The sequence below is a fragment of the Salminus brasiliensis genome, chromosome 12 (assembly GCF_030463535.1).
Source record: "Salminus brasiliensis chromosome 12, fSalBra1.hap2, whole genome shotgun sequence".
Taxonomy (NCBI): domain Eukaryota; kingdom Metazoa; phylum Chordata; class Actinopteri; order Characiformes; family Bryconidae; genus Salminus; species Salminus brasiliensis.
The window spans coordinates 2886040-2912722 of record NC_132889.1 but is presented as its reverse complement, the minus strand read 5'-3'; the positions used below and the strand labels follow the sequence as shown (position 1 = coordinate 2912722).

The 26683-nt window shown below is 44.7% G+C and overlaps 1 protein-coding gene across 2 annotated transcripts; it reads right to left on the bottom strand.

Annotated features, from left to right (window-relative positions):
- On the bottom strand, window positions 1-25051 carry LOC140573676 (trafficking kinesin-binding protein 1-like). Of its 2 annotated transcripts, XM_072693169.1 has the most exons (16): window positions 24888-25051; window positions 23464-23658; window positions 18198-18274; window positions 17117-17233; window positions 15806-15903; window positions 14921-15029; window positions 12035-12113; window positions 11805-11935; window positions 11628-11702; window positions 9667-9804; window positions 9452-9528; window positions 9015-9227; window positions 8462-8724; window positions 6749-7033; window positions 6117-6219; window positions 1-6018 (listed from the first exon to the last, which is right to left on the bottom strand). In XM_072693169.1, the coding sequence occupies exons 3-16, from the start codon at window positions 18246-18248 to the stop codon at window positions 5238-5240; spliced, it is 2520 nt and encodes an 839-aa protein (XP_072549270.1). In that variant the 5' UTR covers window positions 18249-18274; window positions 23464-23658; window positions 24888-25051; the 3' UTR covers window positions 1-5237. The 2 variants fall into 2 exon arrangements, with proteins under 2 accessions (XP_072549270.1, XP_072549269.1); XM_072693168.1 differs by lacking the exons at window positions 23464-23658; window positions 24888-25051 and adding an exon at window positions 20210-20386.
- Window positions 25052-26683: the final 1632 nt, after the last annotated feature.

The window sequence follows — 26683 nt, the reverse complement described above, 5'->3', positions numbered from 1 at the left end:
TAGTGGGTTTTTGGTTTTATTGCAAATGTACAGTGAATGTTATTGCATACAGACCACTCCAATTAGGTACCACCCTGTACAACATCTACCTGAGACCGAACTCGGTTAAAATCCAGGAGACCACGTTTCATGGAGTGGAGTTAGAAGCCATCATTAGAAATTTGAGTGACGCGAACCTAGGGGGCACCTATCAAGGGAGGGGATCTACATATTAGGCAGCGAGTGAACAGTCAGGTCTTAAAGGTGATGTAGATGTTGGAAGCAGAACATTGACAAAAATGGGCCAGCTTAAGAATCTGAGCCACTCTGACAAGAACCAAACTGTGATGTTCTAGACGACTGGAGGGTCGGAACATCTCCAGAACATCAGGCAGGTCTTGTCAGTGGTGACAAGGTCATGAGCACCTAAGGCTCATTGATGTGATCCATGGAGGCCCCAAATCATGACAGCACAAGGGGGACCTACTCAATATTAGGTACTAATGTTATGGCAGATTGGCAGAAGTTGTGAGGTGGGGCCTCCATAAGCATCACTGAGCCTTGTGCACTCCTATGAACCAACGTTTGGTGGGTACTGACCACTGCAGTACCTGGTCCTGACCTGGTGACCGACAGGGTCATGAGCGTCATGAACTTACGGACTTAAAGGATCTGCTATGATGCCTGAAAGTGTCCAGATATGACAGGACACATTCAGAGACATTGTGGAGTGAGGTGCCTTGATGGGTCAGAGCTGTTTTGGTGGCAGAAGTGGAGCCTACCCAATATTAGGTGGTATGACCTACAATACCAGTCAAATGTTCGGACACCCCTGGTCGAACGTGTGCTGATCATCATCATCTAGGGCGATCATATTTTTTAAAATGCCATAAAAAAAAAGGACATTGGGGACACACAGGTGTCCTGGCTGGTGGGGGGTGTTCAGTAGGCCTAAGTTGTAGGACCGTGGCAGTGTGTGCGTGTGTGTGTATGAGAGAGAGAGAGGGTGGAAATACCTCTCAAACCATGCATCTACAGTATATATTATATATATTTACTTATTTAGCAACAGACCAATAAAGAGCCCTAATAGCCTATATGGAGTTCGACCTACAACTCAGGCCCACTTGACAGCCCCCCAAGCTACAGTGGATACCCGTGTGCCTCCAGTGTCCACTTAATTAAAAATACGGTCACCCTAGCATTTGGATCAGACGTTTTTAGGATGATGTGTTAAGATGATTTAAGACATTTAACCAGGTGTTTCCAAACTTTTGACTGGCACTGTAGACAATGCAGATTTGGAAAGGCATGATTCCAACTACATCAAGAACATCAAAATGACGTAAATTGAAAACTCATCACATTTAAATTAGAGTAAAGGTGCAGAGTATTTACCTGTGATGATAAACAAACAAACAAACAAACAAACAAACAAGCAATCAACAAAGTATACAGTGCATGGACTAAACATGTCCTTAGGTCCTTCTGCAGCATCTCAAAACAAACATGAGCATCAACACTCTAACAGTTCGAACCGCAGGCGCCGCCTCAACCGTCCGAATCGGTCCATCCCTCACTGTAATGCACGGTGAGAAGCAGCAATGCTCATCAACATGATGAGTACAATCTAAACCACTTGATCTCAACAGATCAAGACAAGCCATTTCTTTATTTACCATATGAATTATTATTAACCATATATTCATTCGGACAGCGCTCTTCACCAGACCCCGAGTACTAGTCTATTAACCTGGTTCTGCTTGAGAACCCACTAGTTTACAGAAAAGCAGAGATCAACCTACGCTGTCCTACGCTGTGATAACATCTGAAGTACCTACAATGGTAGAAAGCATCCTGAGTAGCACTTTATTTGAAGGCTGCCTACATAGGGCATAGCTTAGGCAGCAAGTGAACAGTCCGTCCTTGAAGGTGATGTGTTGGAAGCAAGCATAAGACGAATAGAGGGTCAGAACATCAGGCCTGCATACTGGTGTTCCCAATATGCAGTGGTCAGTACCCACCAAACGTTGGTTTATGGTGATGCTTATGGAGGCCCCACCAATCAGCCATAACATTAGTACCTAATATTGAGTAGGTCCCCCATTGTGCAGTCATAGCAAATCTGAGGCAAGGACTCTACAAGACCTCTGAAGGTGTCCTGTGGTATCTGTACACCTTCAGGGGTCCCGTAAGTCGTGACATGGGGCCTCCATGGATCACATCAATAAGCCTTAGGTGCCCAAGACCTTGTGACCACTGCTACCGGAAACAACCCACAAGACCTGCCTGATGTTTTGGAGATGCTCTGACCCTCCAGTCATCTAGCCATCACACTCAGGTCCTGTCCCGTTTTCAACACATCGACTGTTCACTTGCTGCCTAATATATCCACCCCTTGACCGAGGAAGCCGCTGTTTATCACTCCACCTGTCAGTGGTACTAATGTTATGGCTGATTTGTGTACAGGACTTAAGGAATCTGCTGTTAATGTGTGATGGTGTCCAGAAACCACAGGAGACCTTCAGAGGTCTTGTGTGGTCCGTTCCTCAACAGGTCAGAGCTGTTAGGCCCAATACTAGGCAGGTAGCTTCGGTCGATGCTTATGCATGTGCTATGAAGTCCCTATGAAGGTAGCCTTCAAGTAAAGTGTTACTGTACAGTATATCGTACATGAAGTTCTGAGGACTCAGGGAAACACCTCCTCGCCTCTGTAAAGACTGATCTCAGGACCTATTCTACATGTGATTACTGTATTAGCTGTATTACTACGGTCTAATAGCTTTTCTAATGGGAAACGCTCAGCTTTTAAATCCTGCAGTAAAGCACAGCTCTAGGTAAATGGACGAAAGCGTGTCACTATAAATTAGAATTATGCTAAACAAGATCATGCTAATGCCAGCTTTACTTTTTATTATTTCAAACTACACCCAGCTTAGTCGGTAAAGAAGATTTCCATGGTCACCTTTGTGATATTTAGTTAGTATAACTGTATAACTGTACAAAGCACCGTATATGAGTTTAACGTACCTGCGACATACTTTAAATCCGCTAATGACATGGAAGTTGGCAACCCAGGCCTTTGTGATGTGTCAATCAAGAGTTTTAACAGTTTAGCAATCACCAATGGACTCTGGAATTATGCTGGTACGCATGAAAACTGTACATATTAGCCAAAACATAAGCCACGAATAGTTAACTTACACAGATTTTGTCTTTCTTGAAGAACCGACTTAAAAAACTGACACAACTTTGCACTTACCCTCAGCTGTAGGCCACCAGCTATGGCATATTTTCGTTAGCATCATTAGTCTAGCTTTGGCACTAAGCTTGTCTAGTCCCTGTAGAGAAGTACTGTCTAGGACTCTGAAACAATGAATAAAAGAGTGTCCAAATACTTTTGTCAACAGAATGTAGTCAAAAAAACAGAATTGCCAGAATTGCAGAAATACAAGCCAACTCACAAGCCAACTTGGGGCTAGAAGGTTAACTTAGTTTAAAAATATCCAGGCTGAGCTATAAGGCTTGTTGTTAAATACTAGAAGTCACCCAAATCATTTCCATGTATACGAGCCAAATCTCGTTCAAATCTCATCCAGGACTTCCTTATTCGAATTATTCCTATCATCACACATCCTTAATACTTAAGATTTCTTGCTCTGCTATTAATCCTAATGCAGAAACTACTTTGAAATACATCCCTGTTTAATGTATTTTCTGGAGCCCCACAGGGTTCTATCTTGGGGCCTATGACACTGATGACGATTATGTGAATAACGCAGTTATGTGGTGAATAAATAAAGTGTGGGCCTACGTACAGGGTTTAAGGAGACAGTGAAGACCTGGATGCAGCTGAGGCAGGATGAGAGAAGTGAGAGGTGTGTATTTATATGTACATGTTTATGGAATAGATTTTGGGCGACTGTTCACTGCTAGCATTCACACTGTTAGCAACAAGCCTCGTCGCTACAGCCGCTTCTGCTAATTACAGGGGCACGGTTTGGACATCATACTGTACTAGGTGGTCAACTACATCTGGGATAAGGGTTGCAATTATGTACATTCAATATTTCACCCAACTTCTCCTTTATTACCTTATGTTTGTCTCTCTAAGGACTTTCTAGATAAACAGATGTGAGGTCAAAGGTCAGAGCTGAAGCAGTGCTTTGGGCTTTCCAGCAGAAACTTTACAGATATATTTTACAGCACAGAGGAGATATGGAGCTTACTGTATATACAAAAGGATGGAAAGGGTGGAGAGAACAGCACTCAGTGGGTGAATGAATGGTGGAGTGCTTCAGTGCTATGAGGTATAGAGCTACACAATATATCCTTAACCTATCGTTAATCATTACTGGCCTTTGCGAAGCCCTGTAATCAATTATAGTGTGTTTTACCGTGCTGTGACAATCCTGACCAATCACTGTCCCATTTAGGTGTTTCTCAGGTGTGTGATTAAACAAGGGGCATTAGTCCAAATACTTTTGTCAACAGAATGTAGCCAAAAAACAGAATTGACATTATTGCCGAATTGCCAGAACTGCAGAAATACAAGCCAACTCACAAGCCAACTTGGTGCTTAGAGGCTAACCTAGCTTAAAAATGTCCAGGTTGAGCTACAAGGCTTGTTGATAAATAATAGATCAATAATCAATTATAGTGTGTTTTCTAGGTTCACTAGGAGGGTTCAGCCACTACCTTTTTTACCGCCTGGGAAAAGCCAGCCACTGCCTTTTTTTTAATAACTGCCAGGCAGCCGACACGCTTAGATGCCCTGGAGCGCCGGGTCCCCCTGCTAACAGACACCTGTGCCTGTGCCAACGTCACCTAGGAGTGATGAGGGGAAAGAGCACCATCTACCAGTCGGAGAGAGTATGGCTAATTGTGCTCTCTCGGACTCCGGCCACTGATGGCAAAGTGGCATGTTTCGGGATTAAAACTCACGACCCCCCCGGATTCTAAAGAAACATATGGAGTCAGAATTGTTCACATGGCGCTAAATGCCTCGAAAGCTACATCACATAAAACTACAATAGCAACAAATACACCATTTGATGCCTGAGACACCTTTTTAACAATAGTTTTGAGAAGGTTCCCATTTTTAAATAAAATTGGTAAATTTTTACATTTAAAAAATTGGTGGACTGTCCCTTTAATGTAATACAAGGTGCATCGCAATTGTGAAGTATGTGTATATATATGTATGTATGTATATATATATAACTGTAGGGTTGGGGGGGTGGGGGTCACTCAATCGGTCATTTAAGGCTAGTCTGCTTGGGCAGCTTCGGAGCCAGGAGTAGTTCGTCCCCTTGTGGTCCAGGACCCTTCATGGCCATGCTCGCTCCCACCACAGCCGGGTAGCTCCGATTGCGCCGTATGCCTTCATTCAAGGGAGTAAAGGGTGAGCCGGCCCTCCTCAGACCACTGAGGGGTCCTACAATCGGACTGGGCCTTGGGATGCCTCCCCCTGTGGCTCCGGACGCTCCTGGGCTAGCCAGGCCCAGCCTCTTCAGCTTATCCACCAGGTTCAGGTTGTACACGCTAACGTCCGTCTGGCTCTCGCAGTCTCTGGCCTGGGTCCCGGACACCCCCGCCACCTCCTTCAGAATGGACCGGGCTGGCTTGGAGGCCAGGAAGTTCTCGTAGGATGGGCTTTTGAACGAGAACGCTGCGGAGGGGTCTGCGTCCGCAGAGGAGGTGTGGGGGCTGGGGCTGCGGTGGGTGGGCGAGTTAGGTGGAGTCGTGGGTTTCTGAGGGTCCGCAGTGGGCCTGGGCAAGACGGAAGTGGAGAAAAGGACGCCCCCTCCACTTGCCCTGTCCCAGCTGTTGGGCTGGTAGACCGCCGCAGATATCCCCCGCTCCTGCAGGAGGCGCACCAACCCCAGGGAAGTGCTGAAGGTTTTGGTGGAGTCGCGCAGGTTGGTGAAGGACTGGGACTGCGACAGACTCAAGCGGCGAGGGGTGCAGGGCGTAGCGGCAGGAGTGGAGCGAATACTGGACGACATCACGCAGGAGGAGGTGGGGACGGGGTTTAGGCTGAAGAGAAAGGAGAAAAACAATGTATTGACAAAAGTATTGGGACAACTGCTCAGTCATCGTTTCTTATACAACAGACTAAGAAGGCCATCTCTCACCTGGGAGTCACTCTGGTCAGTTCGTCAGAAGGGTGCAGAATCCTACAGGTAGTAAAAGTGTAGGTGGAGCTGGTGTGGGCCATGCACTTGCCTGGATAGTACACTGCAATAATAAATAAAAGGTAATAAAGCATTAATAAAGCATTTTATCCAATAAAGTGATTTTAGCTAGATTAAAGGATGCTAGATATGACTAAATATAATATGATAAAAAGTCATTATTCATAAAAAAGACAGAAACAGACATTTCTTGCACTGATGTAGTTTGTTAACAGTAGGCAATGGTTGCTCACCATCAAAGATACACTGATGCTGTAAAATACTATAACATGCTCATGTGGGTTCACATGTGTGGAACGTGGCCCAGGCGGGTTCTAGGTGGGCATGGGCTCTGAGTGGTTTTGTACATGTGTCAGTACTGGGACCCAGTTGGGATTTCCGAATGGGCCCTACTGTTACAGCCCACGTGAATCTCCCATGGGTCCTGTCTAGGCACCACATGCAATGTACAGCCCAGATGGGGCCCATGTTGGACCTCTCCTAATCCCATCACTGATCCTGGTGGGCATCTATATGTGGAGCCAACATTGACCCTATGGACAAAACTTGCTTTACCAGTTGAACAACCTTACCTGACAGGTCAACCGGGGCATGGCCTGTGCTTAGGCAGGGGGAGGGGGAAGCCGAGGAGGCGTGACTGAGGCCTGGAGGCACGCTGGGATTGGCCGTGGTGGTCGGAAGGTTCTGAAAGTACTGTTCTCCCGGCTCGTCCTCTTCATAGTCAGCGTAGTGGTACACCTCCTCCAGGTCCAGCTCCAGCGGCCGGAAGCCTTTGGGGACCACCCCAGGCCGAGCGTCCAGGATGCCACCCAGGTTAGGCTGAGCTAACTGCTGCCAGTGCTGCAGGGTGGCCGAACCTATGAGAGGGAGACAGAGGCAAGGAGAAAGAGTGAGGGAGGTGAGGATAGAGGAACGAGAAGTGAAGCTGACCGTGAGAGACTAAAAGAGCGAGAGAAAGGCAGAGAGACAGAGGCCTACTGAAAATGTGAGAGAAGCTGCTATGAGAAGAAAGAATCAGGAGATTGAATAATGGAGTAAATGAGAGAAAGACTTTATTGAAGATGTGAATATAAAAGGTGTCAAACAGAGATTAAGATTGATATTAAAAATAGAAGAAAAGAGGGGGAATGAATAATGAAAGAATGACTTTATTGAAAACGGGGGGGGGGGGGGAAGGAGTACACAGAAAGTTAGACTAGTTGCCATAATATGATGTGAGAAGATAAAAATGAGAAAAAAGAGGAGAGGAAGTTTACAGGACAGAGAAAGAAATGAAAACTGGAATAAGAGCCGCAACTGGCTGATCTTATTCCGAACACTGCAGTGCTTCAGTTCACTACACATCTTCAGGAACCACAAACAAAATAGCAAACCACAGTAAACACAAGAAAAATATATAATACACGATTAAATATGGATGTTTAAATAGATACAGTCATATCAGAATATTATGACCACCCCCGGTTTGGAATAAACTTTATGGAATGAATTACATCTCAGCTCCACTTCGCATATAGGAGCATTCTGTGGCTGTAAAATTATGGCTGCTTGTTTTGTCAGATTTTCACCACATAACCAGCAACCATTTGGGACACCATAGTAACCACTTGGGATACAGTAGCAACCACTTAGCTTGGGGAGTTGGGGATGATAAGGTGGGGTGGTGAGCTCCCTAACACTCTTGTCGCTGAATGCAATCAAATCCTCACAGCAATGCTCCTCCAAAATCTAATAGAAAGCCTTCTTCTTCCCTGGACAGTAGAGACAGTTACTCCAACAAAAGCAGGATCAGCTCTTTTTTGATACCCTTGATTTTTAGGAGAAACAATGAATGAGCAGGTGTCCCAATACTTTTGTCCTTATAGTGTATATTTTAAACTTATATACTGTCATATCTCAGCAAAACATGTTAAATAAGATACATGTGTAAAAAGAATCTGCTCTGATTGGCTAATAGGAAAAATCTGGTGATGAATCAATCAATCAAATCGACAGATTTGATTGATTGATCTTGATTATTATTAGTTATGTGCGCTGCTTCTTAAAAACAACATCTGCAACCCATGTACCAACAGGATGTTGAGGTTACGCTTTGGTGACTACAGTACATTTCCACCCATTAACTGTGCAGCGCTAAGGTAACTGTAACCAGGGGCGTGGCTCCCTGATGTAGGTGTGTTTGCGGGGGTGCATGAGCGACCAGAAGGAGTTAAATAGCATCATAGACGGGGGGCGGGCCTTGGGGCGGCGCCGGGGCAACGGCCAAGGCCTGAACTTTCGGTCACCTTCCAGAGGCTTCACGATCTGGAGCTTGTCGGGCAGGTAGGGCCGGCTGGCCCACGAGCCCAGGGACATGATGCTCTCGCTGGGCACGAGGCCACGCGAGCGGTAGACCCCGTCCTGGATCCCCGGGGGGTCCCGATGACGCCTCTCTCGTTCCTCCTCAAAGAAGCGCCGCTCGCTCAGACAGTTCTGCCTCCGCAGAGAGAGGCGCCGCAGAGCCAGCTTCAGGTCCTCTGAACTCGAGCGCTTCTCGGGGGCGTCCGCACTGGAGCACAAGTACCAACCACACACACACACACACACACACACACACGTGTCAGAAACCACAGCACAATATACACCCTAGGTTAATAACATGTAAAATTTTATAACGTAAAAAGGAACACATAAGTATTTATGAACTGTGCATGTCACAATTTGCAAAATGACAAGATGATTTATGAAGTTATTGACATGATGTGCATTAAAATAACATCTGTTTATATATATATATATATATATATATATTAAACACATTCAGCACTGTGAACAAGGTCAACTGTAACCCCCACCCACCTGCACTCGGTTGACCCCGCCTCTAATAACAAGCTCTGAGCACGATTGTCAAGAGTGGGTGTGTTGTTCCCATTGCTGTCAGAGAGGGCAGAGCTTAGTGAGGACAGCGTTTGATTGGACCCTGGGATATTAGCTGAAGGCGGCGCCGGCGAGCGCTGTCTGACTGACTGGTTGATGTTCTTAACCGTCTCAAACACGCGCTTATGACGGACTCTGCAAACACACAGCATACACAGAACCACATCAGTGTACGACTTCAGCAGTTTCTTCTGTTTACTTCCATGCAAATGTCCTTTAAGTGTCACTGAATTCAGAGCTGCAGCACTGTGGCATCATGGGGTGTCAGTAAAAAATGGAAAAAGTGGGAAATGGGAAAACCAGCAAGATTAATGAAGTAAGTAAATAAACAAATAAATGAATAAATAAAAGCTATGTACTTCTGCTCGTCCAGCTCAGGACACTCCTGACTCAGTTCCTTCCTCATAGTTCCCTCAATTTCAGCAGCCAGAGAGTCCTAACACACACACAAACACACACACACACACACACAAGTGTTAGAATGTTAAGAACAAAAGAACCTGGTGAGCAGGTGCAGGTGAACTCTGGCCCACTCTACTAAAATCCGTACAAAGTGATTAGGCTGTGTGTCTACCATAGGGAACAGTCCGAGGGGGTGGTAGCGCCTGGGTGTTCCTGCAGATACACTCCTGTTCCGCAGGTTCTTCAGCTCCTCCTGAGCCTCATGCAGCATCTCGATACACTCCAAATACTTCTCCTCCAGCTCCTGAAGCTGTAATGTGAATAAATACCTATATAAATATGTATGTATCCACACACTATGTGGACAAAGGTATTGGGACACTTGCTCATTCATTGTTTCGTCTGAAATCAAGGGAAGAATGGAATGGGGGAAAAAAAAAAGAGTTGATCCTGCTGTAACTGTCTCTACTGTCCAGGGAAGAAGGCTTTCTACTAGACTGTCGTGGAGCATTGCTGTGGGGTGTTGGATGATCACCACCCCACCTCGTCCCCAACATTGTTCCACTGCTCCACAGCTCTATGCTGGGAGCCTTATACCCCTCCAATGCCCATGTCTGGCCTTGGACGTGCCCTGGTGCCAACAGGTTCATGGTTATCTACTTCAGAGTAGATATTCATTAGAAAGGCTGTCCACAAACATTTGGACATATAGTGTATTAGCTTAGGGATCATCCTTATGGCACATTGTGTGTATTAAGGATCATGGCTTCTCTGTCTTCCAACTCTGTGTCCGCACATGGGAGTGGGTGTGGGGGGGGGGGGCAGTTATGACGATTCATGTGACCTAGAAGATGTATTTTTGAATTGGTAGAGTTGTGGGGGACAGCGTAACATTTTGACATAATGAGGCCCAAAATCCCTGGCAGAGCCCCTGAGCTGAATGCATTCATTAGACAGGGTGTCCACAAACATTTGGACAAAAGAAAAAGTATATAGAGTTGAAACCAGGCGTTTACATACACTATATAAAAATACACATTTGCATTTTCTCACTGTCTGACATGAAATTAGAATATAAATTTCCCGTTTTAGGTCAATTAGGATTATAAAAATGATTTCTATTTGCTAAATGCCAGAATAATGAGAGAGGGAACTTTTTAAGGCAATTTTTATTACTTTAAGTTTAAATACACTAAAATTACTATGCCTTTAAACAATTTGGGACAGCCCATATGATGATGTCATGTCTTTGGAAGCTTCTGATAGGTTTATTGGCAACATCTGAGTTAAATAGAGACACACCTGTGGATGTATTTTAAGGCACACCTGAAACACACTGCTTCTTTGTGTAACACCATGGTAAAGTCGAAAGAAATCAGCCAAGATATCAGAAAGAGAATTGTGGGCATGCACAAGTCTGGCTCATGGTACCAAATACCAAATACTTCTATTTAGCAAATAGAAATAATTTTGATAATCCTAATTGATCTAAAACGTCGGAAAAGTTTATTCTAAATTATATCAGACAGTGAGAAAAAAATGCTTATGTCTTTTTACATAGTGTATGTAAACATCTGGTTTCAACTGTATATATAATATTAGTCCTGTAAAAATGAATTATGACCATGTTTGGGACATAAACTTGTGGAAACGTAAAATCAGACCTCAAAGTAAAACATAAAATGCAAGGAATTTAGGATTCTAACCATTAGGATTTTAACCATTTAAAGGAAAATACCAGTACACATATTCACATGAATATTGCAGTGATTAACCAATGAGATCATGTGCAGCTGTAGTAGATGTAAGTCGCTTATTAATGTAATAACAGTAAAAAGATAAGCCAGCAATATTATTTTTAAATAATATTTAATAAGTGATGTAATGAAAACTGGCTTCAGCAACAACAATAAAAAATATATAGTGAAAATACTTGCTGATAAATGTGGGTTTTGTGGTGCATGTACACCAGTTTACCCAGTAGGTGGCACCAGTGAGCAGGGTTTGAGCACTTTGAATCAGTGAATCATTTTTTTCGAGGCGGCCAGTTCAGTTAGTTCAAAGCTTCCAAAAGACTCATTTATGGGATGTCTGACAGGTCCTTTCACATGTGTGTAGCTCTGAGTTCAGTACCTCAGCAGTGAGCTGCCGCTGGGCATCTTTAGCTGCTCCGAGATGCTGAGAGAGTTCCTCATTCTCCACCGCATACTGGAAACACACACACACACACACACACATATATATTATTGATCTATTGCTCCCTCTGTTTGTAGGAGCCTTCATGGTGTGTGTGCATTTGTAGATACTCACAGTTTTGGCCTTTTTCTGCAAGTCAACGATTTGCGAGAGCAAGTGTGTGATCTCCTCCTGCTGGCGAGAAGCATCCTCGGTTTTCCTGGCTAGTTCCTCCGCTATGGTGGAGATCTGGCGACTGGACTGCCCTGGACAGAGGACGAGAGAGGATTATCAGGACTAAAGACACTGCATGCACCTGTATCTACACGTATCTACACAGCATAAGGGGGGCTTGTGGAACCTACTGAGCTCCTGCACGCAGTCGTTCACCAGCTGCTGTTCCTTCTCCTCATACGTCTCCGTCTCTGACTTTAGGTGACTCGCCTGTACAGATACAGATACACAGTGGGGTCAACATCCAGTCTACTTTCACTCTACCACACAACACCTTCATGTGTTCAACATTTAAGCCAGTAAGTATGGAAGAGAGATTCCTGGTGGGAAAGTGGGACTCCTAACAACCATGCAAGACCTGGTAGACCACCAACTTTGCCCTCTATTAAATAAGGAGCACCAAATCAAGCATCTACAGGTTTCTCCGTCCATCCTTCCACTGGGAGAAAACAGCTCAATGCTGGGGGACGTGGAGCTAAAAGGACGTGGAGCTGATAAAGAAGAAGCTCTTAGGACACAAACAAAAGGAGCTGATGCTGTTCTCAGATTAATGGCCCGGCCAACTGGACTCCAGACCTCAACATCATTGAATGTGTCTGAGAAGCTGAACTCTGAAAGCTGAGATGTGGAAAGATCTGAAAGTGAGTCTCCTAAAAAGAGTGGAAGCTGTAATGAAGGTGGTGGATGCTCTAAACACTCAAACATCTGGTGTTAGATCCAGCTGTTGAAGCTTCGGTCTGTCTAATGTGGAACTTCAAGAACTGACGAGTGACGGGAGGGGTTGTCTGCTCAGCCGATTGATGTTTTATAATGTCCAGTCATAAAACCATAATTATGTGGTGGAGAGGTCAAGGTGTGGACATTATGGATCTTCCACCCAGACTGGAGTTATAGTCCCTTCACAGCTGGACTCACCACAGATCAATCTGTCCCCTCAAATCACCCCCCAGCACCAACTAATTAACAGGGACATTGTTTCTTAGAACGCTAAAAAGCACACACACACGTTAGGGGTGTGCGATGTGTATCGTCTATGATAATATCTTAATTGTTACTAATATTTCACGTATTCACTGCGCCCGTTAGCCTGATAGCCTAGCATAACCTACATGTCCACCTACATGTCCAGGAATGACTGGAGTTAAAAATGAGATTTAGCTAGATTTAGCTGCTAGCCTGAGCTCGTTTTGCTTTGAAAACCCTGAGGTGTCTCAAAAAACTGCCTTCTGCAAACTGAAATGTCAAAAACCAGTTGCAATTGAAGACAGCAGCTTGACAACGAATGTATTTCACCATCTGTGAACTGACCTCCGTGCTGAATATGAAGATTATTAAAAACTTCGGAAGTCTGCTGCCCACTACAGGCTGAAACCAGCCAAGCACCTGTTGGGCCGTAATCTGTGAACATCGCCATTCTGTGTGATCTGATGGTAGATTCTGAGATTTCTACTGGTGCACAGTCGCATATTCTGACAGAGAGACGTTATCTGATCATGTGACTGCACTGTTTCTTCTAGACGTATAGAGGGGTGATGAAATGTGGGACCTCTGTATAAGAAACAGTGCAGTCTATAAGTTTCTATAAGAAACAGTGCAGTCACGTCATTTACAGTTTAAGTGAAATAGAGCTTGCATTGCAGATGTTTACACAAACATAAAGTTAAATGTTGAAATTTAAAAGCTTTGAAAATGGCAATAAATAACATGAAATATAAATATAATGTAATATAAATATAGTACATTCATATTAAATTACAATTTAATGTGAAATAAATACAAGATTGTGATTTATGTGATTTGTGAGTTACACCTGCACTGTTGTTTTTGTATTCATTTTACTTGAATGCTTCGGTTTTAAGTAAACAAATAAGTAGAACAAGCTAGCGCAACGCAAGACTTTTACAAACACATTTTGAAGGATGAAAAGTATTGCTGATAGCGATAAAATTATAACTATATTTATTAAACGATAAAATTATCGTTATCGGCAGAATCCCAGAAAATATCAAGATATAATTTTCTGTCAATATCGCACACCTCTAACACACATGTGTATATAAATATATATTCTGTTTTAGCCTGATTTCCAATCCTGAGGAACACATGACATGACAAAGCCTAATGGACCGCTACACTTTAAAAAATAACGGTTCTTCAAACGGTTCTTTGAATGACACCATAGAAGAACCACTTCTGGTTTCATTAAGAAGCATGTTTGTAATGAGTGTGAGTATGAAGAAGCCTTTAACGATCTAAAGAACCTTGATTTGATGTAGCTAAAGGTTCTTCATCAATTTAAAGGTTCTTCGCACCCTTCCACACATCTCTATTACAAACTAAAGAACCTTGATTTGATGTAGCTAAAGGTTCTTCATCAATTTAAAGGTTCTTCGCACCCTTCCACACATCTCTATTACAAACTAAAGAACCTTGATTTGATGTAGCTAAAGGTTCTTCATCAATTTAAAGGTTCTTCGCACTCTTTTACACATCTCTATTACCAACATTCATATTACCAATATTCTTAATGGAACCAAAAGCGGTTCCTCTATAGCCTCACTCAAGAACCATTACTAGAAGCTTGATTTTTGAGAGTGTGCTGCCAGTCTACTCTGTTAAATAATGTGTGTGCATGACTGTGTACACGTGCTCATCTGTGTGACTGACTGTTCGTGTGTGTGTGTGTGTGTGTGCTGACACGAGCATGACCTGACCAACTGTTCATGTACATTGGGTTCTCTTTTATTGAGTGATTTTTTTTTTCCAATTTAGATTTGTTTTCTAACTCTAGCTCTCGCTCACTCTCGCTCACTCTCGCTTCTATCTGAAACTGACTGTCGCACGCTCTCTTGGTCACTCTCTCAATTTTACAGTCTACAGGGTTGTGCTCAGAGTAATGGGCTTGAGTCCAGTTTGGGCTTCAAATGAATCAGCACCGGTCCAGCCTTATCGGTCGGGTCGGGACCGCTAGCGTTGTGCGTGCGTGCGTGTGTGTGTGTGTGTGTGTGTGAGTGTACCTCTGATCTGAGTGAGAGATTCTCCTCCTCCAGGTCTTGGAGTTTCCTCTGTAGAATGTCTAAGGAGGATCCGCTGGGGGGTCCTCCGACCACTCTGCTCCGCCGAGCCCTGAGCCAGAAAACACAAATATAAGCCTCTTATGTGAAGTCCAATAATCTTAAATCCACTCCACACATCCAATAAAATAAAATCTCTTTTTTCGAATTAATATGAGAATATATATATATATATAAAATCTCCCCCTATCCTTAGCAATTGCCCAAACACTAAGAGGGTAAAGGCTAGCGCATGTCCTCTGCCAGGACAGTGTGGTTCCCGGGCTCCGATACAACAGCCGCCTGTGCTGAGCAACATCACACTACGAGTGATTTGAGGAGGAAGTGCCATCAACCCACCAATTCTGGCTGCTGATGGCAAGGGATTCGAACCAGCAAGCTTCTGAATATAGTGGCAGCACCTTAGTCCACAGTTTAGGACATTTTAATGAATGCATTCAGCTAGATGTGCAGCATGTATGTCCATGTGAGGCCCGTATGGCCACTAGGAGGTGTTATGGGTCCTGTCTGGGTTGTACACTGCAGATGGGGTCTAGATGGGGCACATGTGGGATTAGGGTGGGCTGTAATGATGAGGGCCCATTTAGGAAGCCCAACTGGATTCCAGTAACAACACAGGTAGAAACCCACTCACAGCCCACGCCCACCAGGAACCCACTGAGCCCATGTGAGCCCCACATAAGCATGCTGGCTGAGTGTTCTACTTGTACTGCTAAACTCAGCTCCAGGCTGAATCAGGGGCGTCAGGGCAGGAGGGTAGTTCCAACACTGGGATCAGGAGGTTTTTAAAAAAAGAAATGAAAGGCCTGAATAAAAGAGCAGACTGACGAGGGAGACGAGGCCTCCTCCTCACTCTCCTCCGCTGTGTTGGTGTAGAACTGCAGAAGCTCATCTTTCAGATTTAGCTCATGATGGAGCTGGGCCACCTGAGGGGGAGAGGAAGAGACGGAGAGAGAGAGAAGATGAAGTTAGGAAGGTAGGAAGAAGAAAGCATATAGAAATAATATCATCAGATCTGACGGCAGTCTTTAAATGATCAGGTTAATAAAGCAGCTCTGACTGGCCCAGCATGAACGAGAACTTGCTTTCTTCAACCAATTAACCAGATTTCCCACAGCATGACCAGATGGTTACTTAGAAACGCTGTACCGATCTGTGCCGTTGCCGACTCCCTGCTAAATCTAGCTAACGCTAGCTAACTTACCGAAGCCATAATTCATCTTTTAGCATGGTGTAATCTACATGCATAAACCTCCCTCATCTCAAACCACGCCAAGGAGGCCGTTTTTACAGATGCGGTGCCACTTAACTTAAACAAAGTTTGACGGGAGCGTGTAACGACTTCAGCATCCAGTTAGCACTATGCTAATAGATCGATATAGCCGTGGTCCTGGCATAAAAGATGACAAACGATCACAGACTCTTAAACACTTCAGCTGTTAATACAGAAACACTGCAGTTGGCAGTTCCGAGCTAATGCTAGTTTCCACTAAGCAAGCGGGCTGGTAGTGATGTTGGATGAGCCCTGTGGCCGGCATGCTAATGCCACGGTATCCGTGTTGGACAAGGCCCGTAGCCGATTCAAGTATGCTAAATATTATGATGCTACAGTGCACTAAAACTTACTTATCGGAACACTAATGACCAGTGTAGTTGAAGAGGCTATTAACTATTCTCGTACTTGTTAGATTCAGTCGCCACCATTTCAGTAATGGAAATATAAAGACCCAGGATCTTACGGCACAAAGGTGACACCAATATGAAGCCAAACAGCAGGTCCCTAGGTCATTCAGCCTTCACACTGAAAATATGGTTAGCTAACCGTGCTGAGAAAACTGGGCTCAGCCCAGTTTGTAAGCATACTGCGCTCAACCCCTGCAGAGGAAAGGGGGCCAAAGAGACTGGGCAAAAATGCCATCTACCGAAAGCTGAAGGCCAAAAACTACTGTTCACTAAGAGAAGCATAAAGGCTCATCTCACATCACCAAAGACCCCCCGAGCCTTTTTAAATACTGCTCTGAGGACTGATGAGATTTTTGGAAGGCTAAAGCGGACGTATTCTATAATAAGAACATATCAACTGTCAAACACGGTGGTGGTAGTTTAAGGTGTGGGGATGCTTTGGTCGACCCTGCCTACCTCCTCTCTGATGGTTCCCACTTGCTCCTCCAGGTACTCGTTCTGCTCGGACAGGGCCCGGTTTCTCTTCAGGAGGGACTGGCCGATCCGAGCAGCCAGCTCCAGATCCCGCTCTTTCTGTACAGCCAGGGAGACATGTGATTAGTCTCACACGCTTCACTGGCATCTCCTGGCATCTGGATTTGGACAATTTCTGTTCATTCTTCTTGACATTTTCACCCACAACAGAGCTGATTTTCATTAGAATGGGGTTAGGTATAAGGGCCTTTCATTATAAATAGCAACAGTAATAACATGGATGCCTTTACAGCCATTTATAGCCATTTTGATCTAAGAGTTTAAGATTAAAGGTCTTATAAGCTGTTTCTGGAATGTCATCCCTCCACATTGTCTAAAATACATTTAATAATTATAATTTTTGAACTTTTACATGACCAACCTCTCTTTATTCATATTCTGGGTTTTGGCCCCATTATTTGTTTGTGGATTTTTTTTTCCTACTGCCAATTAACCCACCTGTCCGAAGCTCCCCCTAGCAATAACACTGCTCCCAACACTAAGAGGGTTAGAAACACACGTCTACTAAGATACATGTAAAGCCACACAGGCAGCCGACATGCAGAGGAAAGTGCCGGGTCCCAAGCTCCACCACACCAGCTTAAGAGCGATGCAGGGCAGAATTCTGCTTGGAGGAGTAGGAAACACTTATTCCTGGTCAATGTCATTTCAGTGGGAAATACCACTTATTTTTTTCCTCACAAATTAAAATTTACTAATGATGTTAGTAAAGACATTTCTTCAGCTGCATGAGATTAGTGACCATTATCTCTTAGTATTGATCACATGATCCAGATCTTTAAATATGTTTTAAAGACTTTCAAAGGTTTTATGGGGTGTCCTAACTTTTTCACCTGACTGCAGCCTGAATTTTTGTCTTGTACTGCATGTGCAATAGTGCTTTCTTGGCCATTCACTAAAGCACAAAATGCAAATCTCAGGGTAAACTAGCCCTTGTCTATTTCTGGGGGTGTAAATAGCAATGATTAGGACATGATTAGCAACAGTTGATAGGGCCACTCACCTCCTCCAGAAGTCTGGTGACGGCATCGATGTCATTGTAGGTCTTAGTCATCTGGCCCACTCGTTCAGCGCATAGCACTAAGGATGGATATAAAAAAAAAAGGAAAAAAAAAGATTGAAGCTTGAATGAAGCTTCTTTGCTGTCAGGATGAAACGAACGAGGCAAGTGAGGAACAGCGATTAATCACAGGAAGATCCAGTGCTTTTATCTAGTGAAGATCTAGATACCTTTCATTCCGCTACCAGCCCATTTCCGACCCAAACCCGGCGCTCAGTGTTCAGTACAGATGTAAAAGGTTCAGTGAAAGTTGTTATGGTAAGTCCTAGACCGCAGAACGCTGGCCTGTGCGAGCACACACAAGCTATTCCCTGGCTGACCTCACATTATCCTCCTAACAGCAACAGCGCTGCTCAATCAGCTGTGATCGCCCCGGCAACCGCTGCCATGGCGACGTTCCTCGGCAACCGCATCCACAGTCAGCCAGAATCAGATCAGCTAACTCCAGGGTTTCATCATGCACACACACACATGCAAGAACACACTCACACACTCAACCAGAAGGCATGACGGGCCTCTAATGACCTCACAGAGACCTCAAATTATTACATCCCCTCAAATTAAAACATAAAAACACAAAGGCATTTCATATCCTACTGATATGCCAAGTGATTATTATACACACACAATATATACAAATGTTTGTGGACACCCCTTCCAATGAATGTACTCAGCTACTTTAAGGTCCCTGTAGAGAAGTACTACCAATTGAATGGGACTCCCCCGGAGTAGATGAACATGAACCCATTGGCACCATGCTGCCTAATGCAAAGCGTGGGGTAGGGGGGGGGGTATAAAGCCCTCCAGCACTGAGCTGTGGAGCAGTGGAAGAACTGTGTTCTCCAGAATAATGGAGGTGCTCTATTCAATATCTTTGGGATGAGCTGGAGATGAGGTGGGGTGGTGATCATGCAACATCCTAACCCCACTAACACCTTCACTGAAGACAACCAAATCCTCACAGCAATGCTTCTCCAAAATCTAGTAAAAGCCTTCATCCCTGGACAGTAGAGACAGTTACTCCAACAAAAGCACTCTTTTTAATACCCTTGATTTTGGAAGAAACAATGAACGAGCAGGTGTCCCAATACTTTTGTCCATATAGCGTATCTCAAAAATGGCAACGTTACCATCTTAACTTTCACTGGAAACAACGACAGCCAGACTTTTTTACGGCAAAAATGGAGATGAAGGGATTTTGCATAACAGTGTAACAAATAAGCAAGGTCAGCTATTGTACAGATCCTCCCGACTCGCTGCAGTCAGGAACATCCATTGAAGCTGCTGTGCGCGTAGGTGTGAGCTGGAAGCTTTGGGTCAAGGACGCTTGATGTGGGAAGGGGTACAGGCGCTGAAAGTGAAGTGGAGGGAGGGCGGTGATGGGCGGCCATCAGCAGCTGGAGCCAGAGCGAGCACAACTGGCCGTGCTCTCTCAAGAATCTCAATGGTAAGTGTGAATGTGTCGTTACATAAAGACAACATGCTGGAAAAAAAAGAGGAAAGAGGAGCACCAGCATGTTCTTTTACAGATCCGAGTCTGAGACAGACCACACACACGCACACACACACAGACACTGTGTGCTGTAATGTTGGTCAAAGACCCAAGGCTACACTCTAACCGGGCGAGAGAGAAATAGAGAAAGGGAGAGAGAGAGAGAGACACAGAGAGAGACAGAGAGATTCAGAAAGTGAGAGTGAGAGACCATTGGAGAGCAAGAGAGAGAGAGGGGAGAGAGAGTTTGAGCGAGAGACAAATTAGAGAGAGAGAGAGCAATAGAGAGAGTGTGAGTGAGAGCGAGAGAGATGGAGAGAATGTGAGAGAATGAGTGCAAGAGAAAGAAAGAATGGGAGAAAATGTAAGAGTGAGGGAAAGAGTAAGAGTGAGAGAGCAGTAGAGAGAAAGACAACACACACACACACACACACACACACACACACACACACACACAGTTTACCATCAGTAGCCTCAGCGTACTCCTCGTAGAACCACTCCAGCTCAAAGTAATCCTCCTCAGCACTCCTGTCCATCCTCCCACTCTCTCTCTCTCGCTCGCTCGCCCCAGCTCTCCTGAGAGAGCGGATGCTATAGCTGCTCTGCTAACACTGTAAAGAAATGCTAGCAGCGCTCTGAGTGTGTGGACTGCTACTGCAACTACAGCCAGACACACAAACACACACACACACACAAGTGATGTGCAGTGGGAGGAGAGATCGGGGGTCAAAGGGTGGGATCGTGCCTCTTTGCACAGGGGTGTAAATCTCTGACCTCATGATTTCATTACCATTATTATTAGTGAAGGCAAACGATTCAGTGTGTCATAGAACCACAAGTGACTCACCACGATTCGGTTCGAATGTAATTGAACTCATTTTTATAAAGAATCAATTCCTTTTTGGTTCACTATTACAAGGAAATGATCCAACAATTCAATGTCATGGAATCTTACATAACTAGCAAATGAACATTATCATAAATAAATGATTCAATGATTTAACGTGTCATAGATCCTCAAATGACTCAATTCAATTATATTACAATTCATATGACAATGTAACAATTCAGCGTGTCTCAAATGACTCACCATGATCCGATTCAATTTCTTTCAGATTCATTAATATAAAGAAGTGATTCAGCAATTCAATGAGTCAGACTCTCAAATGAATCAACATTATTCAAATCAATTTGATTCATACATTTTTGAACTGTTGAAACGAAGTGCCATAGAATTTAAAATCACTCACCGATATTTGATTCAATTCCTTTCAATTCATTATTATAAAGAAATAAATACATAAGCAGCACATTGAGCTCTATATGGACACCAACTTGATGTACACCAATCAGCCACAACAATAAAACCCGCTGCCTAATATTGTATGGTTCCCCCTTTGTGCCGCCAAAACAGCTCAGACCCATCAAGGCATGGATGAAGACCTGCAAAGACCACAAAGGATCTGCTGAAGGTGTCCAGATACCACAGGACACCTTCACGACATTAGCATTAGATCCTTAAAGTCATCCATGAGCATCAAAAAGCCTTGGGCGTCCATGGTGCGGTCACGATTGTCCTCCCTTGAAGCACATTTGGAAGGTATTGACCACTGCATACTGGAAAAACCCCACAACACCTGCCTGATGTTTTGGAGATGCTCTGGCCCTCGTCTAGCCATCACAGTTTGGCTCGTCAGATTCTTACGCTTGACTGTTTTTCCTGCTTCCAACAAATCAACTTGAAGAACTGACTGCTGCCTTATATATCCACCACCTTGACAGGTGCCACATTAACCAGATTATCAATGCTTATCACTTCACCAACAGTGGTTTTAATGTTATGGCTGTATTCTGTATTATTCACTGCAATTGCCAACTGCCCTTTGACTTCTATTGTAGACCCATCAGATTCCTACATTTAGAAAGAGGATTAAATAACTCTAGCTACGTAACCATTAAAAACGGTCATACTATTTTATACACACACACACACACACACACACACACATACATACATACGCAAGAGGTGGTGCCTTGAAATCCATTCATGGCATTGCATTTGCGTCATGAGGAAATGGGTGATGATGGTCCTGCCTTCTGTTATTGATGCCAGCGATTGATTGCCCTAGATGGTGGATGTGGGTGGGTGGGTGGACATGTGTGTAAAGCATGTACGTGTAAAAGCCACAGTGACCAGTTCCCATTTACTGGACTACTGTATGTTATAGTAACCTTTAAACCTGGTGAAGGCATCTAGGGTACCTAATGAGGGCCAGTTAGAAGGAAAAGCAATGGAATAAGTACAAAATAATAAATCATTAAAGTCATTAAGTACTCCATAAGTGATATATTAACTAACTGTTATTATTACATTACAGCCGCACATAAACCCAGGGTTTACTAGAAGGGTATCAACCCCCCCAATGATTGGGCTGTGGGGTTTTCTGGAGCGATGGAGCGCCATCAAATACCTTTGGGATTTTTTAGATGGATGTATTGATTGATTGATGGTGCTAAATACAGAGAGATACTTTAAGTGGGCTCTTTATGATCATTTGTGGTGTTAGAAAAGTGTAGAACACTGAACAGCTGGGTGATGAGTAGACCAGTGGTCTCCAGCCCTGCTACTGAAGAGCTACGTTGCTGTAGGAAGCTCCCACCTTCTTTATTCTGCTAAAATAAACAAGCTAGACCAAAGCCTGGGAGGAACGTTCAGCACCTTTCAGCAGGACAGCGATCCCAAGCACAAGGCCGAACAACAAAACGGTTAAATGGTCTGCAATGGCCAAGTCAGGTCCAGATCTCAGTACAGTCGAGGGGAACATCTGTGGAACAATCTGAAAGCTCAGAGTTTCCACAAGCGTCATCCAACCAAACTGGCCAACCTGGAACAGATCTGAATACTTTAAGGACGACGCAGAGCGCTTACGCAAACTTTGAGCACAGACTGGTTTGCTAAAGGGGCTTTTAGGGGGGTTGAAGACTTCTGCACGGCACTTTATATGACTGAACTAACAGAAATGAACCATTTAAAAGTGTGTCCAGGGCTGGGCCGATCGCTGCAGTAGTGGCTGACACGAACATTGGAAAGTTCATATCAATATCATGGCTATATTTAAGACTGTATATTGGCATATGAGTGGGCCCATCAGTAGGGTTCGCATGCAAGTGTGACCTCCTCTGTTCTATCAATACAACATTCAGTTGACCTGCTGTATCCGTCAGCACTGGCTAAATGAATAATTGGTAGTTAAATAGTAAGAGTTGAGTGCAGTGCAGGATGGACCTCTCTGGAACGATCTGATCTGCAATAATTAAATTATTTAACATTTTAGAAAATAAACCCTGCATAACAGGCTTACGGCCCTGGTGTAGCAAGATCCCATCATTTTATACCTTCATCAATTAAAGGACATGTAGATTATTGTGGCTGGCTGAACACACATGCTTGGAGGAGAGCACTAAACGCCAGATCCGTTACATCAGCTAACAGTTGCCTGCACTGACAGCCATAACATTAAGACTACCCACCTAATATTGTGTAGGTCCCCCTCATACTGCCGAAACAGCTCCGACCTGTCAAGGCATGCCTACGGTCTATTTCCCACCCCTTGGTGATGTAAGACCCCCGAGTACCCCTGGATCATCATTGGGCCAGGTAGCTCAGTATGTATACAACGCTGCAGAAGCATCTCTCAGACATGCCAGATCACTCACAGAAGTAGTTGAGGGTCTCCTCGATCTGCTCGGAGGTCAGGTCGATGCGCGTGTCCGGGGAGATGAGCGGCGTGTGCAGCCAGTCGTCGTGGTCATATCCGTACACACAGTCAGCCCTCAGCCTGTAGACGGGGAGCTTCTCCTCCAACAGGCTAATGATCTCCACCTCAGGGAGCTCAGTGCTGTTACACACATCTGTACACACACACACACACACACACACATATATATATATAGGACTTCTGAAAACAGTACTTAGTTGGGAAAGGTGGGGTGGATGAGGGTTGCACCACAAGTCTGTGAGAAGGTGGCTCTCCAGGAGCAGAGTTGGAGACTAGTGGCATAGGTAGAAGATCATTAATGCATGAGATGCAGCGCTGCAGAGTCTTAGCTAGGTATACACAAATAAAGAGCACCACCTAGTGGCAGGCCCAGGTTAATCTAGCAGTAATGATCAGCCTGCAGATCCTTCAGCTCTTCTCCTTAACCTGTCTTTTTAAACACTTAACATTTAAAGGTGCAGTGATTTTTATGGGTTCCTAGAATGGGGAACTATTGGATAATGGGAGTTCAGTACATGGAAACAGTGACAAACACTGACCCCCAAACACTGCTGTTCCTCTGAGCTGGAAAACAGGCCAATTTCAAAACCCTAAAACTGTTACATCACAGTCTAGACTCGCTATATATACCAAAACGAAACACACCCACTAGCGAAAGCCCTTGTCAAAGCTAAAGAAAAGGTGAAACTTCAGGACAATTTGGTGGTGCTAGTTATGGGAATACGGGTTCCTAGAGAACCAGGCCATGTGACCACGGCTTTGTCCGGTGCCAGTGTCCACGGAAGGGGAGCTTAAACTCAGCACACGACAACACGAAAGCCGTGGGGAGCAATTAGGGGCCTGAGCTAGACTAAAAGCTAATGCTAGCCGATGTTAGCTTTTACCATCTCTTCTATCCAATGTCCACTCCCTCCAAAACGCACTGGACACCCTCGCCTGAACCACACTGAGCCGAAATACACATCAGAAAGATAAGGGAAAGGTACGATTTTCTACAGGTAAGTCAAGCCCAGGGAAGTGAGCGTGGGGGCAAGGCTAAAAGCTAACCGGCTACAAGCTTTTCAGCTTGTTAACATGCTAACATTGGGAATAATTCGAGTGTTTTTGTTACAGTGTAAAAAGTATGCCGTAATATGTGGCTCCTGTGAGCTGCCACGGGGGCGAAAACCAGCCAATCAGAGCAGAGCTGATCTTTTTTTCTTAAAAGAGGTAAAGAGATAAAATAATAATACTTAAAAACACTTATTAATACTTTAAAGGTAAAATAATTCATAATAAAGTGCTGGCTGGCCTGACTTCTGAAATTTGCTGGCCTCTTATTTACTGGTATGACATTCGCCAACATACACAACACACACAAACCTGTGATGGTCTCTGCGTCCCGGTAGGCGGCGTGTGGAGGCAGAGGTGTAGGTTCTTCTGTTCCTTCCCCTACATACTGCTCCTCCTGACCTGACCCGGGGTGGACAGGAGTGTCTGGATCCGTTCTCGACCGGTCAGAGCCCAACTCGTCCAGCTTGGCAACTTCTCACCTCAGGGCGAATACTCTTGCCATGGGACGCCTCGCCTCCTGCAGCCTGTTACACAAACGGGGGCAGACTGTTACACACTGTGGGACACTGAGTAACACCCCACTCCTGCACCCCACTGACCCCCTGTCAAACTCCACCTGCATTAAACCCCACCCAGCCCTACGAAATGACACCTTTACCCCACCCACGTCCAAGAAACCCACTGTAAACAGAAATATGTCTTTATTTTTATTGTTTTACTTCACATTTGTAAGCATTGCTGTCATTCATTTCAGAACTGCAAGTACATCCAACTTTAAACAGTTGCATTATATTGACAAAAGTATTGGGACACCTGCTCATTCATGGTTTCTTCTCAAATCAAGCCTATACAGCAAAAAAAATCTACCTATCTGCCCTTGTTGGAGTAACTGCCTCTACTGTCCAGGTGAAAAGGCTTTCTACTAGGTTTTGGAGGAGCATTGCTGTGAGGATTTGATTGCATTCACTGACACTGAATGGATGATCAGCACCCCACCTCACCTCACCCCCAAACTTCCCAACTCATCCCAGAAGTATTGGGTGGAGCACCAACACCATCACTCTAGAGAGCACAGTTCCTCCACAGCTCAGTGCTGGGGGGCTTTATACCCCTCTGGCCCACGCCTGGCATTGGGCAGCAGCATGGTGCCAGTCTATCATCGATCTGCATCGATCTAGGGTCCTATTCTATTGGCAATACTTCTCTACCTCTCTCTATTTATGTCTGATTTAGGGAGATTTGCATTTTTAGGGAGATTTGCAGCGTTACTCTCAGGTCCCATATGTACTATTCAGTCATGTTGCTAAAGCTAACGCTAAAGCTAACGCTAATCTTACTTTGCTGAACCTTTATTACCCAGCTTTACTGTCTGCCTGCTTTACTGGTGGCTTTAATAACCCAGTCAGTGGTTATAACGGGGTAAAGGTGCAGATTAATGGCGCTAATTCAGGTCACTTCTGCTAAAAGCACGGACTCCGTTAGCCTCGTGTGCTAGCTAACAACCTGTCGTCACGTGACTTGTCGCTTCCGTGTAATGGGCGTGTCCTGCGCCGGCGCTGCGGTTCGGTGTGCGCATGCGTAAACAACCCCGATTCAAAAACAATGAAAACACACATTCAGCTCATTAAAACCCCCAAATGAGCGGAGATTACTGCAGCGGTTCACTAATAAACTACACAGAACTGCCCAGAAACTCACTGTTAGTCAGCTCCTCTGCAGGGAAGGACGACAGGTTCGTGTGGTAGATAAATAGCTAGCTGAAGAGGTGGATAGGGATCTCTGAGGTCCACGATGATGCTGATGCTGATGCTGATGATGCTGTGGGGTAAAACCCCGGAGGGTCGGCTGGGATGCTGATGTCTTAGGTCTCGTCTCCGAGCAACACAGCGATGCTCTAAGCCCACCTGAACATCAACAACAGCAGCAGACGTCCACTGTGACCTCCCCTGAACACTCCTAAAACAACGTGGAGCTATCTGGCCAATCCTCCATGCCTTGCCTTTCCTATCCTATCCTATCCTCGCCTCGCCTCTCCTCTACCCATCCCTCTTCTCTCTCTCTCTCTCTTTCTCTCCCGTTCTCCTCCTCTCAGGTCACAGCAGAGA

What these genes read in the sequence shown, in the direction of transcription:
- LOC140573676 (XM_072693168.1), bottom strand. Translation starts at nt 20,282, where the DNA reads ATGGACAGGAGTGCTGAGGAGGATTACTTTGAGCTGGAGTGGTTCTAC. An exon ending in TCACCAGACTTCTGGAGGAG is followed by an intron (nt 17,234 to 18,197) that starts GTGAGTGGCCCT and finishes CTGGCTGTACAG; the next exon opens with AAAGAGCGGGATCTGGAGCT. An exon ending in ATCTCTCACTCAGATCAGAG is followed by an intron (nt 12,114 to 14,920) that starts GTACACTCACAC and finishes GTATCTGTACAG; the next exon opens with GCGAGTCACCTAAAGTCAGA.